This window comes from Ovis aries, chromosome 7 (assembly GCF_016772045.2).
Source record: "Ovis aries strain OAR_USU_Benz2616 breed Rambouillet chromosome 7, ARS-UI_Ramb_v3.0, whole genome shotgun sequence".
NCBI classification, from domain to species: Eukaryota; Metazoa; Chordata; class Mammalia; order Artiodactyla; family Bovidae; genus Ovis; species Ovis aries.
Window position 1 is genome coordinate 41,509,594 of NC_056060.1, and position 16,726 is coordinate 41,526,319.

General features: G+C 44.1%; 1 protein-coding gene across 2 annotated transcripts in view; it reads right to left on the reverse strand.

The window, feature by feature from the left end:
* Window positions 1-15,658, reverse strand: part of CDKL1 (cyclin dependent kinase like 1) — a 60,950-nt gene extending 45,292 nt beyond the window's left edge. The window contains exons 1-2 of one of the 2 annotated variants that reach the window (XM_015096973.4): window positions 15,367-15,658; window positions 14,539-14,812 (exon numbers count right to left, since the gene is read on the reverse strand). In XM_015096973.4, the coding sequence (XP_014952459.1) occupies window positions 14,539-14,706 (168 nt within the window). In that variant the 5' untranslated portion in view covers window positions 14,707-14,812; window positions 15,367-15,658. Of the gene's footprint in view, window positions 1-14,538; window positions 14,826-15,366 lie in introns of both variants that reach the window. The other variant, XM_042252309.2, reaches the window with a different exon arrangement.
* Window positions 15,659-16,726: the final 1,068 nt, after the last annotated feature.

Consider the following 16,726-nt stretch of genomic DNA (forward strand, 5'->3'; position numbering starts at 1 on the left):
CGAAGCACTCTGCTCCCCTCGGCAGTGAGTCAGCCCAGCAATGCCAAACAGAGACATAAATCACGGCGATAAGGGGGGGCCGGGTTCCAGGAGGCACTGGAGCTTGCCCAAGGTTACCCAACAGCTTCAATCCGGATCAGAAACTGAAGCTCCTAACTGCGGCTTCTATTCCCAAGCAGTCTCACAGCCCACAGCCTCGTTGGAAGTTATTGAAAGTGAGGAGACTAGGAAAAAATGGAATGTTCTGAACATGTGGTAGGTTGTTACTCCTCATGTCTAATTACAGTCAAATGAGAGCATGTTTCTGACACATAGAACATAGTCAGCATTCTTAGCTTCCTATACCCCATGGACCTCTTTTTTTCCTTATTTGTTACTCATAGAAGTCTTTTTACACAGGTTTTCTTCAGTTCAGTTCAGTTGCTCAGTCGTGTCCGATGCTTTGCCACCACATGAATCGCAGCACGCCAGGCCTCCCTGTCCATCACCAGCTCCTGGAGTTCACTCAGACCCATGTCCATCGAGTCAGTGATGCCATCCAGCCATCTCATCCTCTGTCGTCCCCTTCTCCTCCTGCCCCCAATCCCTCCCAGCATCAGAGTCTTTTCCAATGAGTCAACTCTTCGCATCAGGTGGCCAAAGTACTGGAGCTTCAGCTTTAGCATCATTCCTTCCAAAGAACACCCAGGGCTGATCTCCTTCAGAATGGACTGGTTGGATCTCCTTGCAGTCCAAGGGACTCTCAAGAGTCTTCTCCAACACCACAGTTCAAAAGCATCAATCCTTCAGCGCTCAGCCTTCTTCACAGTCCAACTCTCACATCCATACATGACCACAGGAAAAACCATAGCCTTGACTAGACGGACCTTAGTTGGCAAAGTAACGTCTCTGCTTTTGAATATACTATCTAGGTTGGTCATAACTTTTCTTCCAAGGAGTAAGCGTCTTTTAATTTCATGGCTGCAGGCACCATCTGCAGTGATTTTGGAGCCCCCCAAAATAAAGTCCGACACTGTTTCCACTGTTTCCCCATCTATTTCCCATGAAGTGATGGGACTGGATGCCATGATCTTCGTTTTCTGAATGTTGAGCTTTAAGCCAACTTTTTCACTCTCTTCTTTCACTTTTATCAAGAGGCTTTTTAGTTCCTCTTCACTTTCTGCCATAAGGATGGTGTCATCTGCATATCTGAGGTTATTGATATTTCTCCTGGCAATCTTGATTCCAGCTTGTGTTTCTTCCAGTCCAGCGTTTCTCAGGATGTACTCTGCATAGAAGTTAAATAAGCAGGGTGACAATATACAGCCTTGACGTACTCCTTTTCCTATTTGGAACCAGTCTGTTGTTCCATGTCCAGTTCTAACTGTTGCTCCTGACCTGCATACAGATTTCTCAAGAGGCAGGTCATCTCTTTCAGAATTTTCCACAGTTTATTGTGATGCACACAGTCAAAGGCTTTGGCATAGTCAATAAAGCAGAAATAGATGCTTTTCTGGAACTCTCTTGCTTTTTCCATGATCCAGTGGATGTTGGCAATTTGATCTCTGGTTCCTCTGCCTTTTCTAAAACCAGCTTGAAAAACCCTAAAGACTCCACCAGAAAATTACTAGAGCTAATCAATGAATATAGTAAAGTTGCAGGATATAAAATCAACACACAGAAATCCCTTGCATTCCTATACACGAATAATGAGAAAGTAGAAAAAGAAATTAAGGAAACAATTCCATTCACCATTGCAACGAAAAGAATAAAATACTTAGGAATATATCTACCTAAAGAAGCTAAAGACCTATATATAGAAAACTATAAAACACTGATGAAAGAAATCAAAGAGGATACTAATAAATGGAGAAATATACCATGTTCATGGATTGGAAGAATCAATATAGTGAAAATGAGTATACTACCCAAAGCAATTTACAAATTCAATGCAATCCCTATCAAGCTACCAGAGATATTTTTTCACAGAACTAGAACAAATAATTTCAAGATTTGTATGGAAATACAAAAAACCTCGAATAGCCAAAGCAATCTTGAGAAAGAAGAATGGAACTGGAGGAATCAACTTGCCTGACTTCAGGCTCTACTACAAAGCCACAGTCATCAAGACAGTATGGTCCTGGCACAAAGACAGAAATATACATCAATGGAACAAAATAGAAAGCCCAGAGATAAATCCACACACCTATGGACACCTTATCTTTGCCAAAGGAGGCAAGAATATACAATGGAGAAAAGACAATCTCTTTAACAAGTGGTGCTGGGAAAACTGGTCAACCACTTGTAAAAGAATGAAACTAGAACACTTTCTAACACCGCACATGAAAATAAACTCAAAATGGATTAAAGATCTAAATGTAAGACCAGAAACTATAAAACTCCTAGAGGAGAACATAGGCAAAACACTCTCCAACATAAATCACAGCAGGATCCTCTGTGATCCACCTCCCAGAATATTGGAAACAAAAGCAAAAATAAACAAATGGGATCTAATTAAAATTAAAAGCTTCTGCACAACAAAGGAAACTATAAGCAAGGTGAAAAGACAGCCTTCTGAATGGGAGAAAATAATAGCAAATGAAGCAACTGACAAACAACTAATCTCAAAAATATACAAGCAACTTATGCAGCTCAATTCCAGAAAATAAACGACCCAATCAAACATGGGCCAAAGAACGAAATAGACATTTCTCCAAAGAAGACATACGGATGGCTAACAAACACATGAAAAGATGCTCAACATCACTCATTATTAGAGAAATGCAAATCTAAACCACAATGAGGTACCACTTCACACCAGTCAGAATGGCTGCGATCCAAAAATCTGCAAGCAATAAATGCTGGAGAGGGTGTGGAGAAAAGGGAACCCTCCTACACTGTTGGTGGGAATGCAAACTAGTACAGCCACTATGGAGAACAGTGTGGAGATTCCTTTAAAAATTGCAAATAGAACTGCCATATGACCCAGCAATCCCACTGCTGGGCATACACACTGAGGAAACCAGAATTGAAAGAGACACATGTACCCCAATGTTCATCGCAGCACTGTTTATAATAGCCAGGACATGGAAGCAACCTAGATGTCCATCAGCAGATGAATGGATAAGAAAGCTGTGGTACACATACACAATGGAGTATTACTCAGCCATTAAAAAGAATACATTTGAATCAATTCTGATGAGATGGATGAAACTGGAGCCGATTATACAGAGTGAAGTAAGCCAGAAAGAAAAACACCAATACAGTATACTAACACATATATATGGAATTTAGAAAGATGGCAATGATGACCCTGTATGCAAGACAGCAAAAAAGACACAGATGTGAATAGTGGACTTTTGGACTCAGAGGGAGAGGGAGAGGGTGGGATGATTTGGGAGAATGACATTGAAACATGTATACTATCATGTAAGAACTGAATCACCAGTCTATGTCCGATGCAGGATACAGCATGCTTGGGGCTGGTGCACGGGGATGACCCAGAGGGATGCTGTGGGGAGGAAGGTGGGAGGGGGGTTCATGTTTGGGATCGCATGTACACCCATGGTGGATTCATGTCAATGTATGGCAAAACCAATACAGTATTGTAAAGTAAAATAAAGTAAAAATAAAAATAAATTAAAAAGTAAATAAAACCAGCTTGAACATTAGGGAGTTCACGCTTCACGTATTGCTGAAGCCTGGCTTGGAGAATTTTGAGTATTACTTTACTAGCATGTGAGATGAGTGCAATTGTGCGGTAGTTTGAGCATTCTTTTGCATTGCCTTTCTTTGGAATTGGAATGAAAACTGACCTTTTCCAGTCCTGTGGCCACTGCTGAGTTTTCCTTCTTAATCATCCCTAAATGAAATTTTAACTCCACAAATATACCGTACATCTGTATATGTACTGTATGTATATGTGCTTTATACAATAAAATGTTAGGATCCCCAATTCCTAAGAACCAACTTTCACCCTCTTGCAGGTGACACTGCTCATTAAGAATGAATGAACTGCACTTCCACTCTCCACGTCATTTTGCTTGACCTCCCAAATTGTTTGTAATTATTTTATATTGTTAGGTTAATCGTGTTTGTATTATGGGTTGCAATTGTAATTAACTTTTATTTTTTGTCTGGTTATTGATTGTGAAAACTGATAAACATCTTCTACTATTGTGATTATGTAACTATTACTCACTTAATACCATTGTATCATGATTCATCAACAGAAAAAAATTGAATCCTTTATCACCAAAACTATCATTTAATAGGGAAACCTATAATAACTTTTTAAAATCTAGATGCATATCAGAATTATCTTGGAATTTTTTGAAAAATACAAATGCCCAGGTATTTCTCCAAAGCTCCAGATATGTTTCTAACGAGCAGCTGTGTTTAAAAACAACTGGACTAAATGAGGATCTTTTACTTTTATCTGGTTTGTTTCACTTTTTCTAGTTCATATTCAGTGCTCCCATTTCATTTAGTTTATGTTTTCCAATTTCTCCATCTCCTCTTTTTTTTTTTTGATGTTCTTCCTCAAGTCTTTTTTTTGTTTCTTCCTCAAGTCTTTATCAAGCATAGTAGAAAAGCTTTTGTATGCATATATAAAAATAGTAGGTATAATATATATATTTTAGAAAACTGACAGATTTTTGCCTAATTTAAAAATTTATGACATTTTGATTCTACTTGTTTTTCTTAGTATGAATAGAATGATAGATTTCTAATTTTAAAAAATAGATATGCACACAAGCAACAAAGGTTTATTGTATAGCACAGGGAACTATAGTCAATATCTTATAATATTATACTATAATGTAATATTATAATATAATGTAATATTAAATTATACTGAAAAATAATCTCAAAAATAATATATATGTATATGCATAACTGAATCACTTTGATGTGCACCTGAACCATTGTAAGTCAACAATGCTTCATTAAAATATATATATAAAGGGAAAGAAAAGAATGAATGAACTTGGGCTTTCCTGGTGGCTCAGTGGTAAAGAATCCTCCCAATGCAGGAGACAGGTTTAATCCCTGATCCAGGAGGATCCCACATGCCACAGGGCAGCTAAGCCCATGCACCACGACTACTGAGCCTGTGCTCTGGAGCCGGGGAGCTGAAACAACTGAGCCCACGTGCCCTAGAGCCCGCGCTCCACAACAAGAGAAGCCATGGCAATGAGAAGCTCCTGCACTGCAACTACTGAGTAGCCCACAGAGCAACGAAGACACAGTGCAGCAATAAATAAATTAATTAATTAAAATACACATTTAAAAAATCAATGAACTTTACTGTAGTGTTTATAGTAAAGTTTTAGATGGACATTTACCCCCATGTTTATCCTCACCTTTGTGGGTTGCAAACCATAAATTTGTACCTATTAAAATAATCTATAGGGTTAAAGAACAAAAATTGGAAAGAACTGATATTCCAGTAAGAACCCCAGGTTTCCATGAAAGCCATGAGTCTCCGAACTAAGGCTCACTGGAGGCAAGAGCAGGATCAATCCTGAGGACCAGTCACTGGTCACTCAGACAGAGTGCAGTGTTTGGTGTTCCGAGGTGTGGGAGCAGCAGGGCATGGATGTGGGGACCGCAGGACTGGGTGTGCATCCAGCTCACTAACCAGGAGGCCACAGCAAGTCACTGACCATCCTACATCCTTCAGTAAAATGGGATAGCAATGCCTGCCTCCCAGGGTTGTTGTAAGTGTAACTTGTGCATCTTAGGTAACAATCCTTGGGGTTTCACCCAAAACCACTGGGTCACCAAATGGGAATACGATTCCTTCTCCACACTGTCACTCACTCTAGCTCGTCTCACCTTTTGGAAGGAGGGTGTGTGTGCTGTGCTGTGCTTAGTCACTCAGTCTCATCTGACTCTTTGTGATCCCATGGACTATAGCCCACCAGGTTCCTCAGTCCATGGGGGTTCTCCAGGCAAGAATGCTAGAGTGTATTGCCATGCCTTCCTCCAGGGGATCTTCTCAACCCAGGGATAGAACCCAGGTCTCCCGCATTGCAAGTGGACTCTTCACCATGTGAACCACCAGGGAAGGAGGGTGGTCACAAATTTTGACTGATGTTGGTCTCATCTACTTAAAGGCCACTGTACCATCTGCCGGCACCTTATAGCTGCTAGCTGGCATTCTTTGATTCCACTTCCAATAGTTCTACCATTTGCATTCCACAGAGAGAAGCTTCTGCAACATAGAGACTCGGGATCTTCGTAATCCAATGATTCTGGGCCAGTTGGCTCATGTTTGCTTCGAACCACACAGCTTTTTTCTTGCTGGACACACAGATATTTCCCAAGGGGCTAGGTTGGGTTCAAGTACAGCCACCTGCTTTATGTAGAAGCAGAGACCACTTCCCACCACAGGTCTGTGATGCCAGACTTTTTTTTTAAAAAAAACTAATCTGTAGTCTTGGATATTTCAAAACTTTATTTTTTCATTTATGGCTGCACTGGGTTTTTGTTGCTGCACATGGGTTTTCTCTAGTTGTGGCAAACAGGGGCTCCTCTCCAACTGTGGTGCACAGGCTCCTCACTGCAGCGGCATCTCTTGTTGAGGCACACAGGCTCTAGTTGCAGTGCGTGGGCTCAGGAGTAGTGTTGCACAGGCTTAGTTGCTCCACGGTGCATGGGATCTTCCCAGACAAGGGGTTGGACCCCTGTACCCTGCACTGGCAGGCAGATTCTTAACCACTGGATCACCAGGGAAGTCCCAGCCTTCTTGAGATGATTTCCTTTCAGGAATGTTGTCTCTCTCTGTAACCTGGCTTTGTAACCTGGCCTCTCTCATGACCATCACACCTCCTATCCAAAACATCTTTATATGTTTGAACCCTAGTTATGCAAAAGGGGTTGAATTCTTTCCTGAATGGTTCCTGGGTCATAGCACAAATCAGCTGTTGTACATCCTGGTAGAAGAAGTTCAAGGCCAAACAGCTTTAAGATAGCTGTGGGTCCTGTTACCTAAAGATTAAGGAGAGTGTAGGGAAAGAAGGGGAGAAGGCAATGGCACCCCACTCCAGTACTCTTGCTTGGAAAATCCCATGGATAGAGGAGCCCGGTAGGCTGCAGTCCATGGGGTCGCTAAGAGTCAGACACAACTGAGCGACTTGACTTTCACTTTTCACTTTCATGCATTGGAGAAGGAAACGGCAACCCACTCCAATATTCTTGCCTAGAGAATCCCAGGGATGGGGGAGCCTGGTGGGCTGCCGTCTATGGGGTCGCACAGAGTCGGACACGACTGAAGTGACTTAGCAGCAGCAGCAGCAGCAGCAGCAGCAGCAGGGAAAGAAGGCAATGGCACTCCACTCGAGTACTCTTGCCTGGAAAATCCCATGGACAGAGGAGCCTGGTAGGCTGCAGTCCATGGGGTTGCTAGGAGTCAGACACAACTGAGCGACTTCACTTTCACTTTTCACTTTCATGCATTGGAGAAGGAAATGGCAACCCATTCCAGTGTTCTTGCCTGGAGAATCCCAGGGACGGGGGAGCCTGGTGGGCTGCCGTCTATAGGGTAGCATAGAGTCGGACACGACTGAAGCGACTTAGCAGCAGCAGCAGCAGCAGGGAAAGAACCTAGCAACATTCCAAATAAAAGGTGGCCTAATCTCCTAACTGGTTCCTGAACTGGTCTTTTATTATGCTATAATAGCTGGTTTTGGTCATGGTCCAGGTTGGTAACTCAAGGTGAGTTACCTTGACTAGAACCAAGGTCATGGCTCCAGGAATTCTCTCCCTCCATTAGCATACTCATTTCTTTCATATTACAAACAACAACTTCAAAAACTCTCCCTTAATGCCACATCCTTCTAAGCACATACTGCCCCATTTCTCAGTTTCCTTTTATAATAAAACTTCTCAGAAGAGTTGTCTCTATCACTGTCTTCACTTTGCTCTTTTGCTCTTCTCTTGAACCCTCCCTGATGAAGCTTTCATTCCTACCTCTCTACCCAAACAGCTCTCGTAAGATCTCAAATGACTCATATTTTCAAAGCCAATGGCAAATTCTAAGTCTGTACAAAAGGTGACCTTCGACAAATGCTCCTCATTCTTGAAACATTCGCTTCCTTCAGCCTTTTTTTTTTTTTTTTTTGCCACACCATGTAGCTTGTGGGCTTCCCTTGTGGCTCAGCTGGTAAAGAATCTGCCTGCAAGGCAGGAGACCTGGGTTCGATCCCTGGGTCGGGAAGATCACCTGGAGAAGGGAAAGGCTACCCACTCCAGTATTCTGGCCTGGACAATTACATGGACTAACTGTACTGCCTGTGGGGTCGCAAAGAGTCGAACACAACTGAGCAACTTTCACTTTCACATGTAGCTTGTGGGATCTTAGTTCCTAGATCAGTGATTGCAACCAGACACCCTGCAGTGGAAGCCTGGAGTCCGAACCACTGAACCCCAGGAAAATCCCTTCCCTCAGCTCATAAGGACATTGACCTCAAATTTTCCTGCCTCAAAGAGCACCCCTTCTTACCTCTTTCACTGGTTCCTCAGCTTATTGACCTCCAGATGCTGGAGCTCCAGGGCTCAATCTTTGGTATTTGTCTCTCTGCTCCCCTTGGTGGAAAGGTCCCCAGACTATATTCCCTGAATGCCAGACTTGTGCATTTAATTACCCACTTTACAGTGGGTCTGCATCTCAAAGATTACATTTCCAAAACAGAATTCTTGATTTTCTTTCCCCTAAATTTGCACCTGGGTCTCCCTATCAGTGAATGATCTCTTTGTTCTTCCAGGTCCTCAAGTGAAGAACTCTGGAGTCATTCTTGATTCCTCACCCAACCATCAGATTCTTATGTGCTCTCCTCTCTGAATATATCTTGAATCTGACCCAAACCCCATCATCTTACACCGGGGTCACATGAGCAGTCTGCTAAGAGAGCTTCCTGCTCATGAAGGTGGAGTAACCAGCAGCTAGAGGAACCCTTCTGGGATATAAGACACGCCTGGGCACCCCTCTGCTCAAAACCCTCTGATGGCTCCCATCTCACTCAAAGTAAAATCCACAGTCCCACCATGGCCCACAAGACCCTCATGTCTGACCCACTCATCCCTGTAACGTCGTCTTCCATGATTCTCATCCTTGCTTACTCTGCTTCAGGCACACTCTTCTCTTTGCTCCTTCTACAACACACCAGAACACTCCTAGAAGACATCACTTGATCTTCCCTTGGGGCCTCTGTCCTACCCTCCACCTGCCTAGAATGTTTTCCCCCTGAAGAGCTGCAAGAGTCACCCCTTCACATCTCCTCTGGAATGTCTTCAAATGTCATTCATCAGGAAGGCTTTCCCTAACCACTCAGTATAAAGAAGCAAGCCTCACCCTAACCCCTTACCCTGCTTCGTTTTTCACCACGTGACATATTTGTTTACGGTTAGTCTCTCATTTGTGAGGACAGACACCTAGAACAGTGCCTGGAACATGGCAGGCGTTCTGTAGAAATTCCTGTGTTCATGACAAATGAACACATGTCAACTGTCTTACACGTAGGTGTCTCATCAAAACCATTGACTGAGGGACTTCCATGGTTGGGCAGTGGCTAAGACTCCCTGTTCCCAGTGCAGGGGGCCTGAGTTCAATCCCTGGTCAGGGAACTAGATCCCACATGCCACACCTAAGAGTTCACATCCCACAACTAAAAGGTCTCACATGCTGCAGCTAAGACCCAGAGCAGCCAGATAAATAAATAAATACTAAACAATAAACGAAAAAACACTGACTGAAAATATTGACTTCTTGTTTTTTCCACAGTGGAAAGTGAGTTTGAGAAAGGGTGGGATAGTTGCTTTGTGCTCGGGTACTGCAGTATAATTTTATTTCTGTCACTGCCGCTTTAGAGTATGAGCTGACTACTTTATTTAGTTTATCTATTTATTTGGCTGCGTCAAGTCTTAGTTGCGGCACACCGGACCTTCATTATGTCATATGGGATCTTTCCATGAGGCGCATGGATTCTCTAGTTGTGGCACCCCGGCTTATAAGCTCCTCAGCACGTGAGATCTTAGTTCCCCGACCAGGCATCAAACGCTCAATCCCTTGCATTGCCAGGTGGATTCTTTATCACTGGACCACCAGGGAAGTCCCTGGGCTGACTAATTTTAACTGGAGCCATTGTTTATTTTTCTAAAAGCCTAATTATGTAACCTGGAAAAAATAAGATTCAAAATGAAAATATTAAAGGGTTGACTGCAATAGGATTTCTTGGTGAAGAGTGGATTACATTTAGAAAGCAATTTATGAGTACAAATACTGAATTTATCTCAAAAAAACGTGTTATACATTTTTTTCCCCAATTGGCATGAAGTAATACTATTTGAAAAGTGTTTCAAATGTTTAGAAAAATATGTTTTCTAAAAATATTGGCAAAATTGGTTTCTTGCTAATAATTTTCATCCTTAAAACCATTTACCAGTGGATGGTTACATCTTCATATATGCTTCACATCAAGAACAGGAAACACTATAGGTGTGCTGCCTTAATAATTAAGCAATTGACTGCTGGACAGTTCACGCCAATGATCTCATCTGCTTAATGGAAACTGTAATTTTTAAGAGTCCAATAGCAATGATTAGGAGTTGCTTTAAGTCATTAAATAAATGGTTTTAAAAACATACAAGTAATTCTCTGAAGATAGATACATGCCAAATTCAACTATAATATTAAACCCAAGGGACCATTCATTTATTTTGTAGTATTAGAATTCTATTGTATCAGATAGATCCTAAAAGTAAGACATCATCCGATCCAGGGAGTTTTGTTCTCAGACATAGTACTAACTTTTGTGACATTTAGGCTGCACAAAACAAATGAAGTCTACATTTTCATCAATGGATAGTGAAATGGGAAAAATAGGGGCAATGATCTCTCGCTCTCTCATACACACATACACTGTTACACTTGTATCCTCTCACACACCAGAGAAAGGTATATAAAGAGAGATGTTGTCTTAGTTGCCAACTACTCTCTCAGGAAGACTGCTTTTTCCTAAAGTTATATTGTTCCTAGTTCTCAAAAAATATTAAAATGTCCCTTTGTTTATGAAGTAACGGTGATAAACTAGTTTCTTCAAATGTTGACCACCCAATCTGTAAAAAAAATTTTTTTTGAAGTTTATTGATTCATGAAATTTAAAAGTCTGCACATGATAACTTTCTACTAAAAAAATCTTAGCTGGTTTCTCTCTTTTCAGGTGAAAGCCAAACTCTTCAGCCTGGCATTTGAAGCCTTCTATATCTGGTCTTAATCTGCTTTTTTTACTTTTCCTTATCACAATAAGCACAGTCTGGGGTTCAGCCCTTGACCAATCTCACCCACTAAGGTCACTAAGATACCTTTAACCTCAGTCATCCTAGTTCCTGACCTTAGCAAAGGTCATCAACAGCCTCAACTCTGTGAGGGGTATGCAAGGAAAACCCTAGGAATGCACACTCAGTGAGCCCTTGAGTTCACAGAACTGTGCTTCGTTCCCAGTTTAGTATTCCCCTTCCATGGTCAATGGTGCAATGCCTTGAATGCAGCTCAGACCGGGCCCTAAACATGAACATAGACCTCACCAATTTCTTGTTCTCATGGACAACATGTCCCCAAGGCAGGTTCCAAACCTCAAAGCCATCTGGGGCCCAGGTGCATGGATGTGCAAACCACCACTTATCCCAGGGCCAGACCTATATTCCAGGAAATTCCTTGCACCCCTTCCCTGGTGGCTCCGAGGTTAAAGCGTCTGCCTCCAATGCGGGAGACCTGGGTTCGATCCCTGGGTCGGGAAGATCCCCTGGAGAAGGAAATGGCAACCCACTCCAGTATTCTTGTCTGGAAAATCCCATGGATGGAGAAGCCTAGTAGGTTACAGTCCACGGGGTCGCAAAGAGTCAGACACAACTGAGCGACTTCACCTTCAGCTTCACCTTCACCTTCTTAATGGACATTGGCTTCCTTTCCTTCTCTTTTCTCCCAGGCCTGTTAGCACCCAGCAGGAATCTCGGCTAAGACTTTGGGGTTATTACCTGTGTTCCCTCCATATACTGCTTTCCACTATGCACCATTTTTTTTTCTCCCTAGCAGAGACTGTCTGCCCTGAACACCTTATCTCTCATTCCATGCTTCCCTAAACATTTCAAAGTCTAGTTCAAACAAGCCTCCAAATACTTTATTTAGAGGGCTTGTGCCAGGCATGGGAACACAAGGTGAATGACACAGGCCCTGCCCGCTAGGAACTCAGTCTACTGGGAGTGAGAGCTGAGGGAGAATTCATCTCCCACCAGTTATACATCCGTAAGACAGGATGTACACTTGAATGCAAACATTATTTTAGGTATAATGAGACTCCATAAATATTTACTGAATAAATATATGGGAAAAATATGACTTGATTTAACAAATCCTCAATTCATTTATTCAGCAAATATTTAAGCACCCATTATGTCTTAAGACTATCAAGAATTCTGACAAGTTAGGGCTTGAAGGGACAGGCTCTACTGATAATCTAGTCCCATCACCTCATACAGACCAGGGGAGTCTACAGCTGTGCCCTTGATTTTGGGGAATGGAGTGTTGCGTGCGTTGAAATCAGGGTCCTGCATACACGCCTATCCTTCAGAGGATATCAGTATTCAGTTATTCAAGAAAACACATCTGACTTCCTAATTTATTGGCAACACCTTCCCTTTCTTTTTCGGTTGTGCCATAGGGCATATGGGACCTTAGTTCCCAGGCCAGGAATCGAACCCCCAACTCTTGCAGTGGAAGCACAGAGCCTGAATCACTGGACTACCAGGAAAGTCCCAACCTACAGTTTCTAGGAGCTTATTTTGTTAACATCTTTTTTTCAGTTCAATAATAACATTTATTGGAGGTGCATTACATGCCAAGTGGTTGACACAGAGATCCGAGGCGAGCCCCCCATTCCTAGAGAAAGCGAATTAATTCAGAGACTAAATTTGTAAATACCATATTGCTAAAGAATAGCGAGAGGCTTCAGAGAGGCATCCGCAGGTGACCTTCAGAATCAGAAAAAGAGTATCTCTCCACTAGAAACAGACTGGCTTTTCTTTGGAGTAAATGAACCCCGTTGAAATTCAATGATCACCTTCTCCTCTAGGGAAAGCCTAAGCAAGTGAGAAACGCCCATGGGCCCCAGAGAAACCGTGCGAGAAACCTCTACCTGTGTAGAGAGTGGGGAGGGCAGGGAGTCCAGGGAGATGCGCCAACACTGCTCTCTCACGCTGCCCTAGGGAGCACTGCACGGGGGCTTCAGAAGTGTCTTCTCGAACTGAAAACATTCTGCTGGGAAAAATGTCTTAGACCTAAAGAGAGAAAGTTTTCCTGTTCTCCTGTTTTAATTTATCTGAAGCCTGCTACTTCCTATTTGGGGTCCAGCAATAACCCCATCCGCTTAATTCACAGGAGAGAAGAATTTAGAGAGCCCTGGAGAAAAGGGAGAAACAGAGGTAAGAGGAGACTCCCCAGATATTCCACTCAGCCCCCACGAGGCTGCTCTTCCCTTGTTGGATAGTCAGTTACACTCAACACAGAAAGTGAAAGTGAAGTCAGTCAGTCGTGTCCGACTCTTTGTGACCCCATGGACTGCAGCCTACCAGGCTCCTCTGTCCATGGGATTTTCCAGGTAAGACTACTGGAGTGGGGTGCCATTGCCTTCTCCAGGGGATCTTCCCGACCCAGGGATCGAACCCAGGTCTCCCGCATTGTAGACAGAGGCTTTACCATCTGAGCCACCAGGAGAGTCCTAGGTCCTGTTTAAAACCAGACCTGACAGAGAAAGTTAATTTGCTGAATGTTAACCTTCATCGTGTTCACTGCAGGTCGCATTCTACATAGGGCAGGATTTGGAGTTCATCTTCACAGAAATAAAAAAATGAAGGAAAAATACTGTCTTTCTTCCTTTTCCATTTCAGGAAAAAGATACTTTCAGCTTGTAATAAACACTCACCCCCTCCAAGTATCATGGTCTCCAAGAGCTAACTAGTGAACATTTTAAAAGCAATCATTTCACTTACAGAAAAATCCTTCTTCTAGAGACAAGACAAAGACATTATGAAGCTCAGCAGTAGATCAATGCGAGGTGTAATGAGAACCTGTCAGCTTCCTGGGAGTTTGAAAACAGGTGAATGATTAATTCTCTTCACAGACTATCAACAGACGCTAGCCTGGAAGTGTAAAAATCATGCAGTCAGCAGACTGGAGTTGTGGAAAGTTCCTGTGCTATTAAAGTTGATGACTCTTGAGGAACCAGATCTACAGATGACATGCGAAAGAAGCTACTGGGAAGAAAAATAAAATATCCCACAGCAAGTCTGAAAGTGAACACCATCTTTCCCCACACCTATGACTTTGTAATTCATTAGACAATTGGTGACTGGTGCACAGACACCCCATCCGTATCACTGAGGACCAAAGTCTGTGAAGGAAGATGTGACCACATCTCAAGGCATTTATTTCATATAACATGACTCACTTTAATTTTTTTTTTCTTTTTAGTTCCTGAAAATTCACCTTAAAGAAATTACCTTGAGCATGCGGATTTCTCGAAGGGCGATTTTCTTTATGACAGGGTCATCTTCTGATTCCAGAAACCTCTTGATGGCCACAATCTGACCTGTGTCCCTGTTTCGGCATTTGAAAACAACTCCATAGGATCCTTCACCAATTTTCCCAATTTTTTCATACTTCTCCATCACTGATGAATAAATTCTTAAAATGGATCTTCACATAGTTTGAAAATGTCGCTTAGTAAATATTGGCATGAACAGTCCCACTCAACGATGGGTCTTTGTCAAGGACCTAAGACAGAGGACTGCAGTTGTTACACAATTAGGAATCGACCCTGTCCCTTAAACCCTCGCCCCTCAGCCGTGGCCACTGGGTCAAAGACGACAGCCTGGAGTCAGCTGCCTTTGGTAACTCAAGTTTAATTCTCTGTTGCATACCCTGAAAGTTAAAATGTAACCTGTCATCCTAAAACGAGCCGAGTTGTAAGATTATCTTTTCAATGTCAAGTTCATCCGATCTAAGACACATGAGCTGGCTGGAGGACCTAGAAGGTTAAGGGCTTCCCCGGTTCTAATATCGAGTCTCGTTTCCTTTCCGCAAGAAGACACCGTCCGACTCCCCGCGGGGGCGGCGGGCCGGGGCGGGGCGGGAGGGGAGAGCCCTGCGAGGTAGGGCCCGGAGCCCCGCAGGGAGCAGGGCAACGCCGTCCTGCCGCCGCGCGGGCCCGGGGAGAGACCCCGCTACGTCGCCCCCGCTTCCCACCGGAGCTCTGGCCGGCGCCGCGCAGCCTCGTGCGGCGCCACGTGGCGGCCTGGCCCGCGCCTCCCTCCCCGCCCGGGACTCACGGCGCCGCGGCTGCCCCGCCGGCCTCGCTCCAGCCTCGCCGACTCTGGCCCGGCTCTGTCGCAGCCCGCCAGCCCGCGATCCCTATGGGAACCGGCCTCCGCCCTAGGCTGGCCAGGGCGGGGCCGCCGCGCCCATACGCGTCCCTCCTAGACCCGGCCGCCGTCCTAGGTGCGGCGAGAGGCCCGGGCGGGCGGCCCTCGGGACCCGGGAGGAGCTGTGCGTGGCCTTCTGCCCCGGGAGAGGAGGCCTGCAAGACTGCAAACTCCAGCAGGTCGTGGAAAACGCAGCTCTGGCAGTCTGCTGCAAAGACGCCTGCGCTGGGAGCCGCACCCCCACCGCCCCCCCCTAGCCCCACTCCCACTTCCCTCGCAGCCTGTACCACACGGGGTGATAACTGTGACCTCCTATTGCGGGACTGCAGACGCCTTGAGGGCAGCCTCTGTGTCTGTCCTGGTCAGTGCTCTAGCAGCCGGTGACGAATGAATGAGTGAGAGAAAGGGGTCGACGAAAAGTGGAAGAATGGTGGCAGTATGATGACTGAAACCGTCTACACTTCCTTCCCACAGGCTGGCAGGGCGCTGGAGGTGGGGGACGGTTCCACTAGAGCTGGGCTTATAACTTGGGAGATGGAGGCTCACAGAGCCTGCCTTGCCTTACATTCCTTATTTACATCCTTCTCCCAGCTGGCTCCTACTCGCTCTGGTCTGAGCACAGTGAAGGAAAATGAATGGACCTGGGGGAAATCTCAAAATATGGTAACTTGCCCCTGGGCAGATTGCCTCAGTACTTTATCATCTTTTCCATTCCATATGCCCAGGATCAAGATGGATGTTGCCCTGGAAGCAATAGCTGAAGAGAGAATATTTTCATATGTCTATGAAATGGGGACCAATCCTGTGCCAAGCAGAATGTCACTGAATGTGTATCTGGATAGGGCTCAGGAAGGAGCTGCAGTTAGGAGGAGAGAGTTTGGTGGCTGCCTTGGAAATGGAGTGGCATATGGATGGGGTCCAGGGATGGGCTAGAGGTAGTCTGTGAACTCCCCCAAAGTTGTTTTCAAATTGTGTTTTCTGTCTCTATAGTTATGCCTCTTCCAGCATGTCATATAAATGGAATTATATATTATATAGCCTTTCGAGGCTAAGCTTCTTTCACTTAATATATTTGAGATTCATCCATGTTGTTGCATTTATCTCTAGTTCCTTCCTTTTTATTACTGAGTAGCAGTCCATTGTATGGATATTGTTTATCCATTCCCAGCTGAACATTTGAGTTGTTTCCAGTTTTGGTGGTTATAAACCAAACCACTATAAATATTAGTGCATGGTCTTTTGTGTGAACATATGTTTTCACTTCTCT